The sequence below is a fragment of the Protopterus annectens genome, chromosome 3.part1, assembly GCF_019279795.1.
Source record: "Protopterus annectens isolate FY-2018-M chromosome 3.part1, PAN1.0, whole genome shotgun sequence".
Classification (NCBI taxonomy): Eukaryota; Metazoa; Chordata; order Ceratodontiformes; family Protopteridae; genus Protopterus; species Protopterus annectens.
This window is the reverse complement of record NC_056732.1, coordinates 1,267,519,413-1,267,543,876: the sequence shown is the minus strand read 5'-3', so window position 1 is coordinate 1,267,543,876 and position 24,464 is coordinate 1,267,519,413. Positions and strand designations below refer to the sequence as shown.

The following is a 24,464-nucleotide window of genomic DNA, read 5'->3' as shown; positions in this document are numbered from 1 at the left end:
AAATAATTAATGACTAATAACTCATCTGGGCAATAAACTGACTACTCTCAGGGCTCTATAGTGTGTTTCAAAACTCATAAAGACAAGGCTACCTCCCACTGCCACTGGTTGGAAAATCTTCAGTCCTCCTTATCTAAAAACACAGAATTTTCAAACTTGTATAGACCAGGCTACCAGCTATTGCCACATGACGGAAAATCCTCAGTCCTGTTGATGTAAAAATACAGAAAAGAGCTTGCTGGAGTATAAAAATGTACTACTTTATCCAGCAACTAGCTAGATAATGAATTCAGAGCAAGTAAATCAGCAGAATGGACAATGAGAGGCAAAATGCACTTTTAAAAAAAATAAGCACAAGGAAAGGAAAATAATTCAAGATATTAAAAGCAGTGTAGAAATGGGGGAGCTTTGAAAGCTTTATTTACAGTATGTGCGGGCAGGTTACCAAGTTTAAAAAGAAGAGCAAGGGATGTGAGGGCGGGTGGGAAACGTAACCAGCAGGGAGTCAAACAGTGTTTATAGCTTTTGCAAGTCTTGACAAGGCCACATATACATTCTGTGTATATAACTATTACTCAAGAAACAAACTAAACAAATGAAAACACACATAAAATGTGAAGCCTAGGTCATTTAAAAACACAAACAGATTTTAAAAAATAACACAAAATGGAACAGGTAATACAGAAAGCAGCTCTGTCAGTTTAAGCAACTCCATATCAGACACAAAACCAGAGAGGATTACTTGCCATGCTTCTTTGTTTCAAAGCACCAGCAAGGAGTCATACGGTGCTTGTAGTTTTTGCAGGCCTTGAGACTTATCAAGGAAGGCAAGGCCACAGATACACTTCATATATTTAAGTATGACTCAAGACAAAGTCTAGAAGATGTAGGATTTTTTGTTTGGAAAGTGTTTGCATAAATATCTGTAAACCCCAAGCAGACTCCAAAGATTTGTTCCTCAGGTAGATTGAAAATGTTGGAGGTGTGATGTGGGAGAAAGAGGTAATTTGGAAAATATTTTTGGGAGTGTAATGAATTGGCAGACTTTAAAAATTCCCTGCAGACTACTCTGTCAGAAGTACTGGGTGAGCAAACAGTTATAACTAAGGAAATCATTTTTTGAGCTTTCTGATACAGAATCAGAATTGCCTAGACATACTAAGGCCTTGCTGAGTTTAATTCTGGTGGCTGACAAAAAAAAAAGAAAAACTAGAAAATGGAAAGCAAAGTCTAAACCAACTGTAGTAGAAGTAGTGAATCTAGTAACAGATAAAAACACTGGAAGTGGGGTCTTTAGAAAAGAGTAGGAGCAAATTGCATAGAAACATGGGAATTGTGGGAACAATGCATGCAGAATAATGTTTTGGAGGAGAAATGAGGTTTAAGGCAAGGCAGGAATTGAATGAGCTATGTAATTTTTGAATGACAATGAAATATAGATGATTATATGTGATGTATAATGTTTGCAAATGAAAATATGTAAGTATGCTTTGCTTTCATTTATATAACTGTATGATTGCATATGTGAAAAATAATAATTCAGTAAAGATGTTTCTTGTATTATAAAAAAGTGAGACATTTCCCATTATCTAAGTTCTTTGGTTAGCTCTCACCAGTGTTCCAGATGTTCCCTGCTTTTCATGCCTTCTTATACTTGTTCCTATTCCACTGGGTATGATTTCTTGTTTCTAAGGCTTTATTTGCTCACATCACATGTAATTCTCAGCTGCTTTGAAAATGTAGCATACAGTAGACTTATTAGCATCCTCCATAATCTGCCTGGGACCAGAATGTGAGTCTTTCTGTATTCCTTGACTTCCCTGTTCTAACATCATGCCTCTCCATTTTAGGGCATATCCTTCTACTTGGAAAATGTATTTTAGTCTCATCTGTGAAGTTTGAAAGTATCCCTTCAAGTTTGATATCCTTAACCGCTCTGGGCAACTAGTAACAGTAAATTATCCAATTGCACCCTGGCTTTTTCATTTTCCAATGTGAAATCCTTAATTTCTGTTTATCCTTAGCCAGATGCCCTCATCAGGTTGTTAAAAGTAATCTTGACATACATAACAGTATCCATGGGGCCAAAAACATTTTAATCGCTTGCGCCTTATAGTCAAGCACCATTGACATAGCTCTCTGTATCTGAAGTTTCTTGCTTATAGGTTCATAGGCGTCTACTAGGCTAACGACCACAAGGGCCTTTTTAAGTCTAGCCATGCATTGCTGAAAAGTTCTGATACCCTTGATAAGTGTAAACATGGGTCTGGGAGATTAATAATTTTCAGGTTACCTGTTTGCATTAGAGACGTAGGTGCCAAACCAGGGATGAATTTCCAGTTTTCCATCCAATTGTCCAAGTTGCACTTGAATTGGGTTAGAGAGGAACTCTGCTTCACATAGATGCAGAGCCTGTTCCATAGACGGAATAGTCTCTGGGATACATGCCTATTTCTCCAGCAGGTCCTATTTATATCGCAGCCAAGGTTTAAGTCTTTAAAATGGGTAATTCTGGTACTGTTTGTTTTGTGGCTGTGCAGGAATTCCATCAGAGTGGGGTCTGACAATGCCCTGTATGCCAGGCATAGATCTCCCCTCAAAAGCCTGTAGGAGACAGAATACAGGGAGAAGGCCTTGATGTGGCCTGCATAGGACATTTTACTTATGCCCTGTATTCTTTTAGTGAGGAACCTCTGTGGACGTTCCAGTTGTTGGATATGCCTGGCTAGGTACATACCAAAGGGGGCATTGTACTCAATGATAGGTCTGATGAATTTCAAATACAGTGGAACAATGACTGCCTTGGATGTAGATGCCATACCTTTGTTTATAAGTTGCACAACATAGAATGATTTTCTCACCACTGCAGACACATGATGATCAAAGGCTAGATTACTATCTATGTGTGTCCCTAAGTACCTGACTACTGAGTGAACTCTAAGGGGTGTATTGTCAATATGATAGTTACCAGGGATGGATGATTTGCCAAAGGATACTATTACGCATTTCTTGGCATTTAGTTTTAGTCCATCGCTCTGACACCAGTTGTTTGTCTGTGTCAGCCCCTCCTGGAGAACATTTGTGTCAGTGTGAGATTCAATGACAGCTCCTAATTTGCAATCATCTGCAAATGTATTCAGCCAGAGACCACTGACATTGGCCTCGACTTCTGAGAAGTAAATGCTAAAAGGAGTGGTCCAAGGACTGATCCCTGAGGGACTCCACTTCTGACTGGCCTCTTTGTAGAGGTGGCATCCCCAATTCTAACGTCCTGGATCCTGTCTGTCAGTCAGTTAGCTATCCACTGGGTGACATACGGGTTTGTACCTAACCTCTTGAGTTTGTCAACAATGCCCGAGTGGGGTATATTTTCTGGGCTGTTTCATCCCAAGATTCATTTGCTTGTGAATGTGCATCACTTTTAATGCAAATGCCTACAACATAATTTTTCATGACTATGGAAATATGGATAACTCTGTAGAAGCTCATGTGTGGGTGTACATTTCATGAAGATTGACTTAGTCTTACTGTGATTTAGTTCATTACCAGAAAAATTGCTGAACGTGTTGTACTGCCCCATACAAAATCTATGATGGTTCATAGGTAGTTACTAGTCATGGAAGACCTTTGAGGTACCTAGCCCAATTTCCCAATTGCTGCAAAGCACTGTCTGGTCAAGTGACTTGCTCAAGGTCACTAGTTAGGCAAATAAATGCTGAGGGAATAAAACCCTGTGCCATAGGAAATAGCTGATTAACAGCTCATAACCTTAATCCTCTGTGCTAACTGCCAGACAGATGAAAGAGGAAGAAGAGCTCACCCTAGAAGAAATAAGAACTGCACTAAGGAAAATTAATTTTAGGAAATGAGTCAGCTCAGATGAGGTCATGGCAGATATTATCAAGATGTTGGGTAAGTTAGGGAGAGAAATGGATCCTGACTGCACTCATAGAAATATATATATAGAGAAAGCAATATCCAAAACATCTGGAGTTAGTACAGGGGGGTATCAAACTTCTTTAGCACTGCGTGAAAGTGGTGGAGAGGGTGACTGATAAACAGATGTGAAAAGTAGCAGAAAGTAAGATAGGAAATGAACATTTCAGCTTCAGATATGGATGCAGCACAACCATCGCAATGTTTGCCGTGAGACAGATAGTGGATGAGAAGGATGTCAAAGTAGTCCAAATTGATGACAAAACTAACGAAAATTGATTGTGAATTGTAACACAAAATTAGTGGTATATGTGGCTATATGCCTGTCCTGTCAGGCATTCTATGTGGGAAAGACCATAAGAAAACTGAAAGAAAGAATAGCAGAACATAACAGGGACATCAAAAATAAAAAATCAACTAATGCACTTTTTGTACACAGTTTATCATGCCCGGATTTTAAGAAATTTCTCTTTTTTGTTATAGATAGATTACCCCAAACTATGACAAAAGAAGGTGATGTTAATGCTTTGTTAGAGTTAAGGGAATGTTTATGGCAGTTGAGATTGAATGCATGTAAAAAACCTGGTATTAATGAACAAATCTCAATTTCATGTAGGTTAAAATTAAATGCACAGATAATATAAATTGGATATATTTTAAGCACATTTTTGATACACATTTTAATTATTTTAATGTTATTATATATTTATAATTATATTAAAATTATTTAATTATTTATATATATTTATATTATTTGTATATTTATTGATATTATATTTATTTATACTTGATAAATTAATTCAAGTTTTTAAATTTAAGCTTTATGAATATGTAACAAGTATTTTAGGTTGCTTAGTTATGTATACAAACACAATATTGACTTAATTGACGTTTTGTTTCCCAATTGAAAACGAAATTAATGAATTGCCACTATTGGTCAGACAGTTTTATATAAGACAAGCTGCTCCACTAAAGTTGTTACTCTGATGAAACCTGCATTGTGGTGGGTGAAAGCGCTCAGTGGTTATTTATCTTATATTAAAGTTTTTCGTGCATTTCAGTTGCCTTCCGCTATTCATTTATTTTTTACTAGTCCAAATTGATATTCCTAGACTTGGAGAAGGCCTATGAAAAGGTTCTAAGAATGCTGATTTGGGTAGTCCTGTGATGGTTTGAAGTCCCAGAAACATTGGTGGAATTAGTGCAGGTTATGTACAATGACCCAATGACACAAATACTAATAGCTTTCAGACTCACAGAGGGATTCTCAGTGGGTTGGGAAGTGTATCAGGGTTTATCTCTGAGCTCATTGCTGTTCATAATGGTGATAGACTACATTTGTAAAGAGGCTGGAGGGGACAAATCAACAAAACTGCTGTATGCAGACAATATGGCATTACAAGCAGACACTGAATAGGAACTTCAACAAATGATAGAGAAATGGAATGCAAAACTGAAGACACATTTGGTAAAACAGAGTACAGACAGTTGCCATGGAAGCAAATGAGAGAATTCAGAAGAAGCTGAAAACCAAAGTAGAAAGGAAAGTAATGGAGCAGGGAAGTCCAAATGAGGAGGTAAAGCTGGAATCAGAGGGACTGCAACCAAATGGCACAATATGTCGAAGTAGTGTGTGACAGAAGAATGCCAAGGAAGCCGAAATATAAGTTGTATAAAACAGTGGCATGAGTGGTACTATTTTATGATACAGAAACCCAGGCAATAAAGGCAGAGCAGTTATGAAAGCTAGAGGTGATGGAGATGAAACCCTGATATTGGCGGTATGATGCACATTGTTGGACAAAAGAAGAACAAGAAGAAGAAATGATCATATCAGACCAGAAGTCAAAGTAGCTCCAGTCGCAGAGAAGGTTAAAAAAATGGATTTTGGTGGTTTTGGCACATGTACAGGAAAGCAGAAGTTGACTTGGTAAAGAATATTTGGGAAAGAAAGAAGGTAAGAGGAAGCAAGAACATCATGCAAAGAGATGGACAGAGAAAGAAGGTAAGAGGAAGCAAGAACATCATGCAAAGAGATGGACAGAGAAAGAAGGTAAGAGGAAGCAAGAACATCATGCAAAGAGATGGACAGAGAAAGAAGGTAAGAGGAAGCAAGAACATCATGCAAAGAGATGGACAGAGAAAGAAGGTAAGAGGAAGCAAGAACATCATGCAAAGAGATGGACAGAGAAAGAAGGTAAGAGGAAGCAAGAACATCATGCAAAGAGATGGACAGAGAAAGAAGGTAAGAGGAAGCAAGAACATCATGCAAAGAGATGGACAGAGAAAGAAGGTAAGAGGAAGCAAGAACATCATGCAAAGAGATGGACAGAGAAAGAAGGTAAGAGGAAGCAAGAACATCATGCAAAGAGATGGACAGAGAAAGAAGGTAAGAGGAAGCAAGAACATCATGCAAAGAGATGGACAGAGAAAGAAGGTAAGAGGAAGCAAGAACATCATGCAAAGAGATGGACAGAGAAAGAAGGTAAGAGGAAGCAAGAACATCATGCAAAGAGATGGACAGAGAAAGAAGGTAAGAGGAAGCAAGAACATCATGCAAAGAGATGGACAGAGAAAGAAGGTAAGAGGAAGCAAGAACATCATGCAAAGAGATGGACAGAGAAAGAAGGTAAGAGGAAGCAAGAACATCATGCAAAGAGATGGACAGAGAAAGAAGGTAAGAGGAAGCAAGAACATCATGCAAAGAGATGGACAGAGAAAGAAGGTAAGAGGAAGCAAGAACATCATGCAAAGAGATGGACAGAGAAAGAAGGTAAGAGGAAGCAAGAACATCATGCAAAGAGATGGACAGAGAAAGAAGGTAAGAGGAAGCAAGAACATCATGCAAAGAGATGGACAGAGAAAGAAGGTAAGAGGAAGCAAGAACATCATGCAAAGAGATGGACAGAGAAAGAAGGTAAGAGGAAGCAAGAACATCATGCAAAGAGATGGACAGAGAAAGAAGGTAAGAGGAAGCAAGAACATCATGCAAAGAGATGGACAGATTGCAGAGTGGCAATAAATCGAGAGAGGTGGCGACAGTTGATGCAACACACCGATGCCATGTTTAAAAATGGGAAGAAGGATTGATGATGATGATGATGGAGTGTCATACTCAGGGTTTGTAAGGTACACTATTATATCATCTGCAAATACAGCCAGTCTTTCACAGCATCCATACAAATGGCATTGTTATATCTGGGACAATCTGACCTTATGAGCCAGAGGCTCAGTATACAGTGTGAACAGTAGCAAGGAGAAAGGGCATCCCTGCCTTGTCTGTGTATCTAACTGAAATCTTTCTAAAAGTACACCCAAACCTTAGCCCTGACTATCAAACCTATATTTACTCACATTATTAACGTTATGAATATTCCTGGCATACCATAAATGTCCAATACTTTACTCGGGTATTCCCAGAAGACCTTGTCAAAGGCTTTTTCAGCATCTCTTCTCACAATTAACAAAGGGCTCATTCTCTGTTGTGCATATTTCTCCATTGTTAATTTTTTGATGTTATCATATGTCTGCCTTCCTTTAAAAAAATCACAGTGATCTAGACTGATTAAGTGAGGAAGAATCCTTGACAGTCTTTTAGCTAATATTGCTATAAGTACTTTATAATCATGGTTTAAAATTGAGACTGACAAGTATGACAGAGTCTGCTGCGTCTTTACCTTCTTTCTGAAGTGCTGACTCCACTCTACCTTCCATTATACTGTTAAATAGAGTGCATCAAATCTTAATTATTTTTGCCCCCCCCCCCCCCTTCCATATCTCAACTGCTGTACCATCCATTCTGGGCGTTTTGTCTGCTAACTGTTTTTGTATTGCTCTCTCAATTTCTTCTGCTGTTATCAGAGCTTCTGAATGTTTCCCTAGGTTATCTTCCATCTTTAGGATGTTGTCTAGTTGTTCTCTGTTGTCATCTTCTAGTTCTATCACTTTGTATAAACCATTATAGAATAGCCTAAATATTACCATTATGTCATTAGGGTATCTTATTAGTTTTCTTGCTTCAGGATTTCTTAATTTGTTAACTCCTTTCCACTTTCTGATGCCATTGCAAAAAAATTCTGAGTTCTTAGATTGGTGTTGAAAGAATTCTGATGTTCTCTTTTGTCTGAATGCATTTCCTGTAATATTGATACCTGGGCTTTAGATATCCTAATGTAAGTAAGTTCCCTTTCACTTTGTCCTGCACCAGTGAGGCTACCAATGTTCCAAATCAAAACATTAAACTTAACCACACTAAAGTTAGTGTGTTCCTCCCTCGTGCCTCACATAATCAGCTTTTGGGGAGCTATGTCCAGTCCTTTGCCTTCAACAGGTTTTTACCAACCGACAGTAGTCACATTCTCAATGTATAAATAGTTGAAAGAAAAGAATTAGCAATGGCTTGCTCAATGAAGGAAATAAACCTCTGTATTAGAGTACTAATATATTTGTAAGAAGCGCATGCTGGTTTTGGCCAGTCAAGGCAAATATGAAAAAAATGCAATTCTTGAAAAAAAATAAACCCTCTTCATCTCCATCATCCTTATAACTCAACCAACTAGAAATAACATGTAAGTTATAATATTTTTTTCAACTGATAACATTAAGAACAACAGGTTTCACCAAATGCCGTAACTCAACATAAAAATTTAATCTTTATAAGGCATCTTCAGTGTAAAAAAGCAGCTTATGTCTTAGCAAGTATTATAAGCTCTGCATGTAATAAGAACTCTGATGTAAGCAGGTTGAGTATTCTTCCATTGTTCCCCTCCCTTGCACAAGAATCTATTGAAAACACCTTACATTCAATAAAGATTACTGAAAGCCAATCTTCGACCGCTCAAACTGGTGACTCTTCATTCAGGGAAGGCTTTTGAGTTTGCTACCATTGGTATGAATTTGCAAGGCTCTGCCTTCTCCCCGTTGAGACTCCAGCCAGCTTGCTATGGAAACTTTTGAAGAGTAATTATTAAGGGTTCCTCATATTGTTGTAGGTTAAGACTGTTTTCCCACTTTCCCTTGCCTTTTAGGAGATAGAACTAAACACTTTTACTGAACCCACATAGCAGTGGTAGCAGAAAAGTATTGTAAAGAGTAACAGAACATTTTACATATTTACATGTTTAGTCAGGATTGACACTTTTCTGCCCTCTCACCTTATTTTGGTGCAACAGCATTAGCTCAGTTGTCTTCACATCTGCACTTTCAGCCTGTGCCAAAATGATCTAAATCTTTTAATCAGCTCATTAGCTTCTCTTATTTGGTTCTGCAGTTTTTCTTAAAAAGAGGAAAGGACTTTTCTCTGATGGGCTCAGATACTTCCCCATGGTTTGATTACTTGAATTCTGCTGAACTAGTTGTTTTAGGGTGTTCACTCCAAGTCACTCTTAGCATTTTGGCAGTATTTTGTCTAATTCGGAGTTTCTTTTCGTGGTCAGAGTATACCTTATTCCTATTTAAAAAGAATACTTTAAAGGATGCCAGGTAGAACACTTTAAATTGTAGCCCCTTTTCTCTACACCACTTTATGACCAAAATTACCTTATTTATCTTTGTTGTAGTGACATCAGTGTAGTCATTATCCACAAAGGCACAAGAATCCCTACCTTTAGGATCTTCATTCTTTGAAAGTAAAAGCTCTTTTTGCCAGTATGACTGGATTTTGACCACAGTTAGCCAAGGTTTCTTATTTGCAAAGGAAACGAAACAGCAAACTCTGTTAGAACTTTGCAGAAACACAGCTACGCACAACTCAGGTAAACCAAGTGCAACAAACAGTCAAAAAATGTATGAACACAGTCCACAAAAGCGTTGCACTAGGAACGACACAGGCAGGTAAAATCTGTTGTAGTTTATTCCACAAGTAAACAAGGGTAAGAGCTTTCACAGAAAATAAAAACTCTGCTTCATCAGATCCACAATTTTTACAACAGAAGCAGCTTAAATGCTACATACCCCAGCAATCATGAACCAAATTGACTCACACACCCTTTTTCACTTAAAAGTACACATACAACCAAAGGCATATGGCAAAAAGCATTCATATATAACATGCATTTAAAATATTCACCTAAACAACCTGCATGCTTTCAATACAGATTTAAGAGGGACATTCTCATTTAGTCCCAACCCTTTGTGCGCTATGCATCCTAACAATCCACTCAAGTTCCACAGTCTCTGTACGATACCTGATGTGACCGATTCTCAGGGTTTCAAAAGCCCTATCAATAACTCTAAACTTGAATTTATGCTCAGCTCCCTTCTCCACTACATGTTTCACTAAAGCATTTTACATGTACTTGATATTAATGGAATAAAGGTGTTCTCTTATACGCTCCTTAAACGTCCGATTGTTCTTCCCCACATAGAATGAAGAGCATGTGACACAGTGCGCTAAGTAAATAGCATCTTTAGTGTCACAGCTAACAGAGACTTTAAAATAAAATCTCCTGCCATTATCAGGCTTCACAAAGACAATATCTGTCTCAGTATATGTGCAATATTTACATCCTCCACATGGAACTGTGCCATTTCTTTCAGTCCCATCTCTACTCTCCTTAACTCTATCGGGGTCTTCCCTGCTTTTATATCCCCTCTCCTTAAAATTGTGTTCTAAAACAGCCAATTCATCCTGAAACCCAGAATCTTGAGCATTAAGTCTAGATGTTAGCATGCCCTGTCCCTTAATGATATTACAAAAAACATATGAGGGGTACATACTAGTCCTGTGTAGGAGGGAGTTCCTATAACACTCCTTCCTATATAACATGGTATCAGATGTCATATCTGGTAGTCTAACAACCTTCACATCCAGGAACTCTATCTCATCAGGTGAATATTTGATCTAGAATTTCAAAAAGGAAGTGGTACTATGTATATAATCCGGAAAACATAGTAACTCCTCTTCATCTCCCAGCCACAGTATATAAATGTCATCAACAAACCTATTATATAGGCTAATATACTTGAAGAATCTATTTCTTCCATTCAACACTGATCATTCTCCCATTGGGCCATGACCTTATTTGCGTAGCTATTGGCACAGGATGTGCCCATAGTTACGCCAGAGGTCTGAACGTAATAGGCTCCATCAAACAGCAAAACATTATTTTCGAGAATTACCTCAAGAAAGAGGCACATCAAATCAATCAATTTACCATCATACCCACTATGTTGCTTCAGGTATTCACCAACCAACTCTATGCCATCCCTATTTGGGATGACAGTGAAGAGTGAATTCACATCCATTGTAACCATTAAACATTGTTGTGTTATAATACCATCACGCACATGTTCATACAGATTCATAAGGAACTATTTGGAATCTCTCAATACTACTGTGGAACCATCTAGCACTGGTCTCAATAGCTTCTCAACAAAGATAGAAAAGGGCTCCGTCACCACCCACCACCCGCTACTATGGGTCTAAAGTGGGGGGGTGTATGGACTCCTTATGTATCTTAGGTAACCTGTGAAAAGTAGGCACACACAGATGTTCGGTAGTCAAATAACTAGCTAAATCTGCTGAAATAGATTCACCCATAAGACAATCTTGTATAACATGATGTACTTGAGAAACCATGCGCTGAATTTCTGATCTGATTTTAAAATATACAGTAACATCACTCAGCATAGTAGAAATAAAATTAAAATAAAAATCCCTATCCATGACTACAATAGTGCCCCCCTTATCTGCAGGGCGGATAACAATACCATCATCTGTACATAGTCTATCCAGAGCTATACACTCATCCTGGGACAACTTATTGAAAATATGATATCCACCATGTCCAAATCATCTTCGCATAGTCTCATAAAAGCTTCCACCAGTGGGTGATTTGGTGGTACAAATGTGCTTGGTTTTCTAAAAACAGAATCCATCCGATTATTACCATTACCATCATTATAAATCAATTTCAGCATCAAATTTCTCCCAAAAACCCTTAAATCAACAACAGTACCTGCCACATCAGCTTTACCAGCAGGTATGAATAATAATCCCCTGCTCAATACAGAGTTCACAGAGTCCCTCCTACATAGGACTAGTATGCACCCTTGGCATACCTCCCAACCGTACCGAATTACTCGTTTTTTACCGAGCTTTGGGGTCAAATAATGGGGTGCCATGATTCCCGAGTGGCACCCCTTAATTTCCAACTTTTTCCCAGTTTTTTTATTTATTTATTTTTTTCCCACTTTTTGTTGACATCATCATGTGCGTGATGATTTCAGCTCCATCAGACTGTTGGAATTGAGCTCAAGGGCGGCTGCATTTCCAGCTGGCTGCCTCCTCCTGTTTGAATAGTCTACGAGCGGGAAGGGTACTGCTGCATCTGTGTGTGTGTAGGATGATAAAACATGCCCATTGAAGTGTTGAGAGAAAGCTTAGTGCAGACGAAGGGGAGCCTCCTGAAGCACTGGGAATGGATGCACGTTAATACAGGTGCGATTGTGTGCAGAGAACATGATGTTTTATATTTGCTTTATGGTGTTTTGCATTGTGATTATTGACTTACACCTATAATCGTTGTATGTACTACAGACCAGTTGTTAGATTAGTGATTCTTTTTTCATTGGGAGAAGGGGCTTTCAGTATTAAGGTTGGAGAGATGGCCACAAATGCAGAGAGTAATCGCTGCACATACAAACTAGTGTAGTGGTTATATTGCTAGACTTTAAGTGACATTGTTGCGGTATTAACTCATCATGTTGGTTGGGCTGGGTATGCAGTTCACAGTCTATTATATTGCCACTTTATCAACAGACACTTTCAAACTACAAAATGGTGTTCAAGCCTTATTTTAACTTCCTGCGGTGTGTTAAAGACTGTGTTTACATTTTCTGGTTTTTCTTCTAAGCACGTTATTGTAACAAATTATAACAAAAAAAAATTGTCCAGTATTCTATATGTTGCATGTTTAATATCAAAGCTGCACCGTTCTGTTTGCCCTTTTACGAACCGTTTGTGGCGTCATTATTTAGGAAGTAAATAGCAAATTAGTTTGGGTTGTTTCCTCATTGCCATATAATTCCATTTTGTTTGCCAGCTGCATGTGATCAGAGTGCCAGGCCGGCATACAACATGGAATACAGGGAGTAGCAATATTTACTACTGCATGGGCGATGCTTCAGTCCGCCGGCTTTTGCTTCAGGATAGCCAAATGTTTTATAATCCGCTTCATTAGTGAATGTTTTATTTTTTCTTTACTTGGGGACTACACTTTATTAATGCCTTGCTGATTACTTTGATAGCAAAATGAAAGCAAGTGTGAGGAAAGACTTGTTTTCCCAGGATGCAATTAGTTGTATTGCCGACTATTACCTGTGGACTTTGAACAGTCACTTCCGTTGTTTTTAATGGTTTCTGTTTTGTATAACACAAAATACCGGCTGGCGAATTGGGTCTGGTTTGACTTTGTGATATGCTAGCCTTTGTCCCTAGTCCGTTAGTAAGGGTAGTCCCTTGTATTAATGACAAGTAGTTTTAGTTCTTTATTTTATAGTGTAATACTCTGTAACCATTTGTACTGTCTACCAGACAACTGGGCAAGCGAGCTGACCCACGTTAGTCACAATCCCAGGTATCACAAATGTAAAATTAAGCAGACTTGATAACTGCATGCACCTGAAAGTTACTATATAGTGATTTCCCCTTTATGCTCAACTATCACTATGGAAGAATGGTGCAGGGTATTAAGAGGCACGTTTTCCCTTGTAAACTTCCTTCCTTCACTGTGAAAAGTAGCATAGGAGTTTTAAAACTTTTTAATAAAATAGCTTGATGATGGCTAGATTGCATCATCAGTACTAAGGGACTTGTTTTTAGTGGGAATGAAATTTCTAATAGGTTTCCATTTTCATGGTTAATTTTCTGCCTTGTCAGTTGTAATACAGTCTTTTTGTTATGTCTGGCAGCCTCCACGGTCCCCTTTACATGCATCTCAACCTCTAAGAGCAATAAATATGGACAAATATGGACACTTTATTGCTCTTACAAACTTAAAAAGTTGATAGAATAGCAGGTTTTGCATTATCATAAATTTTCTGAAGGGTATGAAGTCTGAATCTTGAATGGCTGCCATTGGTTTCTGACTTCGACCCTCAATGATTTGCCATAAAAATGCAATTTTATGAGAGCTGTGAAAATCTGTACAGTTGAGAGGTATACCTTTGAGCCATGACATCCCACATTCTGAGTTTTTATACTGCAGTGTATTGCCAGTGGCTACAGTTGTACCCCTGCACACCTTCCCCAATGTAAGGCAATGACATATTTTGTACAATCCTGCATTGAAGTAAGTTACTTGAAGTTTGTTGTAGTCTTGTGTTGTGTGATTGGGGTAGTGAGTTCGGTTGATTCCCTAGGTGATCTGTCAGTAACTTCTGACAGAATAGTAAAGGATATATTTGCTTGTGAGACATTTTTTGCAACAGAGAAAACCAAGTTTGTATTGGCCAAAATGAAGCACTTGAAATTATATTTACCTTCTCACCTTTTGCTTTCAGCAGTGCTTTCTGAATGAAATGTATTACAGACAATGTATAAAAGCAAATGACTCTCCATAGTGAGAGGACCTGTGGCTAGATCTTTGGGATTGAAATACAGAATGGAAAATCCTGATAACTGGTAATTTTAATAGGATGTAGTGAGTGAGATTTATGTTTGATTGTATTTGTACTTGTCCATTTTAAAAATGCTCTGTTAAATCTCTGTTTGTATATTAGTGTTTGTGCAGTGTGCTATAAAATGTAAACATAAAATCCAAATAATCATTGTAGAAGTAAAGCAGTATGCACACATTAGTGTTTATGGTAAATTGGACAAAATAGCCAGTTAATGGGACATTGGAATGGCTGCAGAGGGACTCTGATGCCATATTTTGGTTGTCTGTTTTTCAGTTTGCATTTGAAAGTTGATATCCCACAATTCCATTGGAGTGAGTGGGGTTACATAATGATGTATGCAAATTTTATGTTAATCAGCGTACAGATTTGTACCTATTTTTCATGGGCCTTGTCCAGATTTTTGATGTTTCCAAGTTGAGAGGTATGCACCCCTCATATGTTTTTCGTAATATCATTAAGGGACAGGACATGCGAGCATCTAGACTTAATGCTCAAGATTCTGGGTTTCAGGATGAATTAGTGGTTTTAGAACACAATTTTAAGGAGAGGGGACATAAAAGCAGGGAATTGGAAGTTGGACTTAATGCTAGTCGCCATCTTAGATCTGATAGAGGGCGACCATACTTTTCTAGGAAATATAGGGAAGAGAATTTAGAACAGAGAGAGGAACCACATAGACGCTTCAGCTTACCTATAACATATTGCAGTAATGTGAATAATGTTACTGCTGTTATTACGAAGCATTGGCCGGTCCTGTTAATGGATGAGAAGATTAGGACTATTGTAGGTGATGAACCTGCTTTTTTGTTTAAAACTAAAAAAAATCTTAAGCGGCTCCTTTGCTATCTCGATACAGTTAAGGAGAGTAGAGACGGGAATGAAAGAAATGGCATATTTCCATGTGAAGGATGTAAATATTGCACATATATTGAGACAGATAATGTCTTTGTGAACCCTGATAATGGCACGAGATTTTATTTTAAAGTCTGTGCTAGCTGTGACACTAAAGATGTCATTTACTTAGCGCACTGTATCACATGCTGTTCATTCTATGTGGGAAGAGCAATCGGAAGTTTAAGGAGCGTGTAAGGGAACACCTTTATTCCATTAATATCAAGTACATGTCAAATGCTTTAGCGAAACATGTAGTGGAGAATGGAGCTAAGCATAAATTCAAGTTTAGAGTTATTGATAGGGTTTTTGAAACCCTGAGAATGGCTGACATCAGGAATCATACAGAGACTGTGGAACTTGAATGGATTGTTAGGATGCAAGTGCACAAAGGGTTGGGACTAAATGAGAATGTCCCTCTTAAACCTGTATGGAAAGCACGCAGTTTGTTTAGGTGAATATTTTAAATGCCTGTTATATATGAATGCTTTTTACCGTATGTCTTTGGTTATATGTATTTGTACCTTTAAATGAAAAAGGATGTGTGAGTCAATTTGGCTCATGATTGGTGGGGTATATAGTATTTAACCAAACGAAATACCACTTTTGAAAAACAGAAATACAAGGCCAGGAAACAATCGATAAAGGCAATTCACTAGTGAAATAGCGTAGAATCAATTTATTACCGCTTTCGTCAGAAGACTTCATCAGAATACTCTATTACAAAAAACAAGGGTTCTTAAATAACACTTTAATTATTCAATCTATCAATTAATTAAAAGTTCTAAAAACATTTAAAGAGGAACAGCACTTTATGTAAACAAAGAGGCAATGTTTTCCTTCTTGATATTTAACTTGCCATTTTTTAAAAAACATTTGATGTTAATCATTCCATTTAAACCAGGACTCTTGTCGGATTTTAAACGAATCTGCCACATGGCTTCCCGATGTTCAATAAAATTTCTAAAGTCTCCCCCCCTCAGATCAGAATTACACACCTCTAGGACGGAAAATAAAAATTTCTTAAAATTACTACAAACTAATGAATGTTTGAATAATGCATTGGTATCATTATGTGTCTTCATGTCATATGTCATATAAATGCTCACGTTATGTGTTTTATCATCTCAATGTACATCCCGATTTGTAAGCTGGACAGGTACTACATAGCCCAATATACACTACCCCCCTAGTGTTACAGTCAATATATTCTGGTACCTGAAAAGTTTTGTCAATGCTGTCAGTGACAATCAATGGTCCCACAGAAAGAAACCTACAGGCATTACCTGTGTTTTAATCTGTCCTTATTGTTGTCATCTTCTTTACTTTGTTTTATTTTCATGATAAAGACATCCACAGAGCTGCTATTTTGCCCCAAAGGCAAGAAGGTGCAATTATTTCATAGGATGTTGGCTTTAACTTTAATTTATTCATTATTTCTTGTTCAAGGCATGTTTTTTCTATGTAGTACATATAGTTAAAGTGTGAGTATATGGTTTTATTTATTTAAAACCTGTTTATATTAATCTCATAATTAGTATACAGACGTGAAATGTGATACAGTAATTTGGCGAGATTTATTTTGAACAAACAACAAAAAAAGAAAATAATAATTTATTGTTTCCTAGTTCAGGAAAGCTATTTTTTGCTGTGACTTATCAAATCATTATCTTGGAACCTTATGACTTTGGCTGTTTTGTTAAACAAAAATTACAAATTTTATGAAGAGACACTCAAGATGTTGATGCAAAATCAAGTAGATAACTGAGAACTATGTAGTGGTAGATGAGGTAATATCTATATATAATTATTAGAAGGATAGCAATATGTCAAGCATATATATTTATGATGAATATTTAACACAATTGTACTTTCCCTTCCTGTCTGGTTTTGAATGGCATGTGTGTCTGTGATTAATCTTATTCTAAAATTTAACTTTCAAAGACCTTTTTATGAACATCTTAATTTTGTTTGCTAACCATACTCATACATGCTCTATCCATTTTTTTTGGCATCTGTTAAAGCTGAAGTAGCCACTAGTCTTTGGAGAATTCTGTTGAGCAGAGAGCATGGTAAGCAAAACGAGAAAAAACAATTAATCATTGATGTTTTTTTTTTCTTTTTCACCAGGTCACTGTTTCCTGGATCTCCTAGCTTTAAAGGATGAACCCTCTTTAGTAGTTGGACAAGAAGTTGAATGTCAAATGCTGGGTAAAGGTGAAGGTTCTGTCCGAATTGTTGTATCCAGAGTGGAAACCATGCACCAGGACTACTTCAGAGAGGCAAAGGTTTGTCAGTGGGTCATGTGATCTGTACAAAATGCACCACATGATGTTTTCTTTGAAAATGTTAGCCAACCCAGAATCATATGTTATGAGTAATATATTTATATTTAGCTCCTTTTTCCTTCTCACATTAATCTTGCTTCCACCCTCTTCTCAGAGGTTTATTTCCTCTTATGCTTAACATTATTGAAGGAAAATAAAAATGTTAAGGCTACTTCAGCAGTACTTAATGGATGGACATAGCTATTTTGTAGCAGATGTCAGCAGTTTCCTTAGAAAAACCTGCTCACTGTGATAATTGATCAACCAGTTTTCACTTATACCAAAGAAGTATATAACAAAAAGGAGGGGGACCAGAACATAGCCCTTTGGAACACTGCTGGTGAAACACTCCTAATCTTAACAGTGTGGGTTCTGTCAGATAGCTAGCTACCTATTCAGTGACCTGTGTATGTGTTAATGTTGAGTCAAGAGAGTCTGACAATATTTCCATCATGGGAGCTAGTGTCAAAGGCCTTGACAAGGCCCAGGTAGGCAGCAAGAGCTGCATGCCCCTTATCAGTGGCCTTAGTAATCTTAAAAAAATCAACTACATTGAGAGAGCATGATCTATCTTTTCCAAAGTCAAACTGGTGTGGATCCAGGGATATAAGGTCACCAATAGTGTTGTTTATTAGATCAGCTAAAATATGATCCATACCCTTAAAAATAATACCAGTGAGACTAATTCCCTGGTTCAATAGAGGTGCTGCTTTGTGTAAGGGCACTCCAGCAACTGTTCTCTACACATTCTGGATGCATACCTCTCAATTGTCCAGATTTTTGCCTATTATCTTTGGTCTATTCCTCATAAAAATTGTGGTTTCCTGACAAATCAGTGGGATGATATGAGGATTGGAGTCACTAAATAATGACATACATTTGAGTTACAGACTTCAAATCCTTCAGAAAACGCATGGTAACACAAAGCTCATTACTATAGCAACTTTCTAAGTTTATAAAAGCAGTATTTAAAATCTGTCCCTATTTTTGGGCCTTTGTCCCCCATTTTCTCAGGCTTTGTCCAGATTTCTTGCACCAAGAGGTTGAGAGGTATGTCTGGATGTAACCACTGGAGAGATTTGGGTTAAAGAGGTGATGAAGGGGTTTTGCTAGATAGAACTTAGTGCTTCTCAGCAGACAGACAGGGTTATTCTCAGGAGGATCCATGGAACTCGTATTTTTTAATTTTGGAAACTGTCAAAAGGACTTGGTCCAAAGTGATTTCAGGAGGGAAGTGTAATGGAGAACTTGGGGGATAGATGCAAGAGTGAGTATAGTGAAGCCGAAAGAAGTTTTGTCCACAAGAATATTAGTAATGTCTTTGACAGTCAGAGAAAGAGATGCCATTACATACAAGTTTAGTACAGAATTGTTGGTTACTTCTAAGCTTCCTAATACAGCTGAAGAAGGCCTTATAATTGTCTTTTGAATTAGTTGCTACCCTAACTACATAGCTGTCCTTGCATTGCCTTATGGTAAGTTTGATGGACTTGCTTACAGTTTTTAAATCTGTTTTATAATGATGCATTAGACATGCTTTATAGATGCCAAAGATATTTTTTCCCTTTCTTATACAGTTTATTGATGAGGTAGTTCCACCATATGATTTTTAGTTTTAGACTTGCCATTTTGCTTACACTGGAGTAGTACACATCATCATCATCAGCCCCCTTTTTCCCATTTTTTTTTCTACATGGGGTCGATCAGGGTATTGTGTTAACTGTCGCCAACTCTGTCGATTCAGTGCCATACTATTGCCTTCTTCAACACGCATGCCTGGCTGTCACAGATCTTCTTTCACACAATCCATCCACCTCTTTGTCGGACGTCCTCACTTCCTCTTACCTTCTTCCTGTCTGTCCCAAATCCTCCTCACCAGATTGTCTTCTGCTTTTCTGCACATGTGCTCAAACCACTGTAATCTGTTCTCTTTGATCTTTTCTGCAATTGGAGGTACATTGGCTTCTGCTCTTATGTCCTTATTTCTTCGTCTGTCCCACAGTGTGTATCCTACCACCCTTCTCAGGTGCTTCATTTTCATCAGATCTAGCTTCTTCAACTGTTCAGCCTTTATTGCCCAAGTTTCTGTACCATACAGTAGTACTGGTCAAACAACTGTCTTGTACACCTTACTTTTCAGCTTCTTTGGCATTATTCTGTCATAGACTACACCTGACATTTTATGCCAGTTGGCTGCAGCCCTTCTGATTCTAGCTTTGACCTCTTCATACAGACTTCCCTTCTCCTCAACCACCCCTCCCAGATACCTGAAGCTGTTTACCTGTTCCACTGTCTTTCCTTCTATCTCAATTCTCAGCTTCTTCTGATTTCCCCAATTTGTTGCCATTACCACCGTCTTATCTGTGCTTAGTTTCATGTGCCTTCAGTTTTGCATTCTATTCTCCTACCTTTGCTGAAGTTCTACCTCACAGTCTGCCTGTAATGCCACATCGTCTGCATACAGCAACTTTGTTGATCTGTACTGGAGTAGTACACATCCTTCACTATATCTATCCTAGAAGAAATAAAATTCAGAGTAGTAGCATTAGCATTATGTACATTGTTTGTTGTGGAGTTATGTCATTTGTGATTATCAATAATATTTGTAAATAGTAAGTAACTGGTTTTGGAGTTGGCTCTGAATATAGAAGAATTGTCAGGATGAGCAAAATAGGACTTGAGGGAGACCATCACAACAGGATGGTCAGATGTGACTAAGGAGAGGGTAATGTCAGGATGGTACAATTGGGGAAACATTTGTGAGGACAAGATTGAAAAGATTAACACCTCCAATGGGTAGGAGGACAGTTTGGCCAGTTATATTGGCATTTATAAAGTTCATAAATCTCGGGACATTTTTATTTTCTCCTTTTTGTCATCCCAGTGCCCAACATCCCTTGCTGAGTCTAATTACACTTCAACCCCCCCTCCCCCCATTCAGTGCTGAATTTCAAATCAGGGCTAGCGGGAAGCTTAAGGGTATCCTGTGGGTTGTGCTATCGCTCATCAGGCTCGGGGATTGATTTTATGACCTACCCTTGATCCCAGCCTCCTCCTCTAAGCTTGCTGATCTCGTCCGAGGACTATTCCCCTCACTGGACCATGCCTCACCTAAGGGAGTATTATTAGCAAACACCCTTCCTCCATCCCAGGATTGGCAGTCCAATCTGACTCTGTGGGTGCCTCAGAGTCTTGAGACACTACTCAAATCCAGTTCCCCAGGGCTGTAGTTATCACTTTAACCCTCTACTCCATGATGTTAGCCTAAGGCATAGTTATTGTCGGTAGTATATGTTTGCATGGACAGTTAAGGTCACCCATAAGAAAGGTATTCAGTTAGATAATTAACTTTTCTAACTGGTTGAGGTATTCTTCATGCTCAGAAGGGGTCACTGATTGGGTTCTATAATTGGCTGTAATATGATAATTAACTTTATGTTGTGTAACTATGACTGCATCCAGTTCCAGAATTGTATCATGCAGAATCTGGCAAAAGACAATGGGTCTAAAAGCAAATATAGATACTCTCCAACAGTTGTGAATGGATCTGAACACATGGTAGGCAGTGAACTCTGGAATAGAAAGAGAGAGTGCTACCTCTGTACCAAAGCCAGGTTTCTCTACTTGCTCAAGTGCTGATATATTCAAGGATAAGGAAAACCACAAGTTCAAAGCTTTTGTTGTTTAGGCATCTGGGATTTAGTAGTGCTGCTTTTTATTTTCTGGATTAGAATTTGGAATGTCCTTCAGGCAAGGTCTACTGAAAAGGCAGTGTGGGGTAGTAATCATTTTAGCTATTATGCAGAAACTGAGGGTTGAAAAGTACAGACTATCCCTGGTAAATAAGGGGAGTCTGTTGACCATTTCATCCCATGCAAACAGACACTGGATCCCCCTAGAATGACATCAGCTTGCTAGCCAATTTTTGAAACCAATTATTTTATCCTTGAATTTAGGCATAATTCTTGGTGAAGGTAACATGTTGCTGAATGCCTGGACCCTTTCTTCTTTGAAGATATAAGGAGAGAGCTCAGCCATGTCTCTGTGCATCTCCCTTGTTAGAATACCTATGATTGTTCACCCCCACATGGGCAGCTACAAGGTCATAATCATACCTGGGATGGGTTGTCATCCCTAATCCTAGCACCAGAGAAGCAGCTATCACTTTATCTTTTGCTAGCCTGTTGAGTGCTGTGTTTGTATGTCTTACAGTGGAGTCACCAATGGCTTAGACATTTCTAGGATATTCTGCAAGCTTATAAGATTTAAGGCTACAGGCTTGCAGTACAGATGACTTAGTAACAGTAGATGTGGGTATGGGTATTGTGTTAGGATTTTGGCTATGTGGCTAAGGTAAGCTGAAGGATGTCTAGGAGACCTAGGAGGCTTAGAGTTGGATTTTGTTACTACCTCAGCATATGAGGGAGTAATATTTTGGATCTTTTATAATGTAATGTTTTCATTACAGTCATTGGGACAGAGAGACTAGTCCCTAGTTTTGATAAATAGGTGCATGACTCGCATATAGAACCAATGTGTGTTAAAAGGGTCTATGTTATATGTTCGAACGCTTAATTATTCGAACCGCTAAAGATCGACCTTTAGTGATCGAACAATTAAATGTTTGAACATAAAAAATTAATATTTACAAAAAAAAAATGTAAAGGGTATAAGCAGGGGGGCAAGCCCCCATGCACCCCCTACACCCTCCGCTACTTAAGTATACCAACTCTGAGATTGCACTTCACTGTGCTACAGTGCGGAAATGGAACATTTCCCATTTCCTACACTGTAGCATGATCTTGGAGTTGGTATATTTAAGTAGCGGGGGGTGTGGGGGTGCAGGGGGGGTCTGCCCCCTTGCTTACACCCTTTAGTTTTTTTTGTTTGTTTATTTTTTTTTTAATTTTTTTAAATATTCGGACATTTAATTGTTCTATCACTAAAGGTCGATCTTTAGCGATTTGAACATTTAAGCTTTCAAATATTTAACATAGACCCTGTTAGAAGAAGTAGGTTGTCAGTAAATATGAGGTAGTTGCTACACTGCCTCAGAAGGTGTAGTAGTAATAGGTTGACTGAATATGAGGCTAAAGTATGCTGGTACTCTGTGGTGACAAGTAGTGTTTTTTTTTCATGGCAGGTATTAGAACAGACAATAAGTAACAGAATTATTTATTTTATTTATTTATTTGACATTTGTTGACCGGGATTGTCCGACGGAGCTAGCACACTTTTTCAGAGGAAGCCCAGGGAGAAAAGCTGCACAGTACAATTAAGCAAATACAAATTACTGGATTGAAATAAAAAATACAATACAATTCAGTAACACTTTATGCAATAACAATGTTAAGCAAATGTCCATTACAGGGCAAGTAAGTGATTTCAGCAAAAGAGGCATTTAGACCAAGTAGCAAGTATTGAGGCAAGTAATAACTAAAAAGTGGCAAAACATGCGTAAGCATTTTCTTCACTGGTAAACTATGTAATCCATAACAGTTTGTTTTACTTTTACATCATACAGTGTGTGTGCTGATTTAATAGAAAGGGTAGTAGAAAGTAGGATAAAGTAACAGATTATCAGAAAGCAGGAAGTGAAGGAGCATGTAGAAAGGAGCATGTAGAGCAGTAGTTGAATGTCAGTTATAATACACAGGAGATTAGTTTAGATAGCATAATTGGAGGAAAGGGAGGAGTAGGAAGGAAAGTGAGGAAAGGAGCAGATAATGGAGGAGAGAGGAAAGGGTTCAAGTGGGATGATTGTAGTGACCGGTCCAGCTGTCTGTGTAAGTAATTTTTGAGAATGTTTTTGAATTCATGGGCATGGGTAATATTTCTGAGGGTTTTGGGAAGCTTATTCCAGGAAAGAGCAGGAAAGTTTCTGTAGAGGTTTTGTCCAATAGATTTTTTAGGTTTCTGAACCTGTAAGAGACTTTGGTCTCAGCATGAGGGAGCGTGGGGGTTTTAGAGGGAGAAAAGTGAGGATATATTTAGGGCAGGAGGAGAGCTTGTTCGGGATAGAGTGGGAGGTGAGAAGTTGATAAGTAAGAGTTGGTTAGGAAACTATAGCCATCTGAGTATTTGGAGAGCATAGGTGTGATTTTGTAGACAGTTTAGCTGCAAATCTAGCTACTTTGTTGTAGGTGGTTTCGAATTTGGAAAGTAGTGAGGACTAAGTTAGTTAATATTTGAGAGCTGTAGAAGAGGTTAGGGAGAAGATAAGCTTGGGCAAGTGAGATTCTGGACTTGGGTGTAAGGAACCTTTCGCTTCTATACAGAAGGACAAGCTTTTGGTGGGTTTTCTTGATACAGTGATGTACATGAAGGTCGAATTTAAGTTGATCATCTATGATTGCTCCAAGGAGATTAGTGTGAGGTTCAGCTGAGATAGTAGTGTTGTTAAGGGAAGAGATGGTGAATGAAGATGTAAGATGGTAGAGAGATGTGGGTAGGAAGTGAAGAAGTTTTGTCTTTTTTATGGTTTAGTATGAGTTGGTTGTTAGTAAGACATGTTTCAGTGAGGTTAAAAGAAGTTTGTGTCAAGGTGAGCAGGCCAGAGAGGTTGTTAGCAATGTTGATGATGGTGGAGTCATCTGCGTACTGTATGAGGGATAACTAAGGCAGGATGTGTGAGGTTGGTTAGTAAATATGTAAAAAGAAGGGGGCCTATAACTGAGCCTTGTGGGA

The 24,464-nt window shown here is 38.2% G+C and overlaps 1 protein-coding gene across 1 annotated transcript in view; it reads left to right on the top strand.

The window, feature by feature from the left end:
* The window catches only part of NAPRT (nicotinate phosphoribosyltransferase), a 1,644,161-nt gene that overhangs the window by 1,550,544 nt on the left and 69,153 nt on the right, over positions 1–24,464 (top strand). The window contains exon 11 of the mRNA XM_044067330.1: positions 17,581–17,738. Coding sequence (XP_043923265.1) covers positions 17,581–17,738 — 158 coding nt within the window. The remainder of the gene's footprint in view (positions 1–17,580; positions 17,739–24,464) is intronic.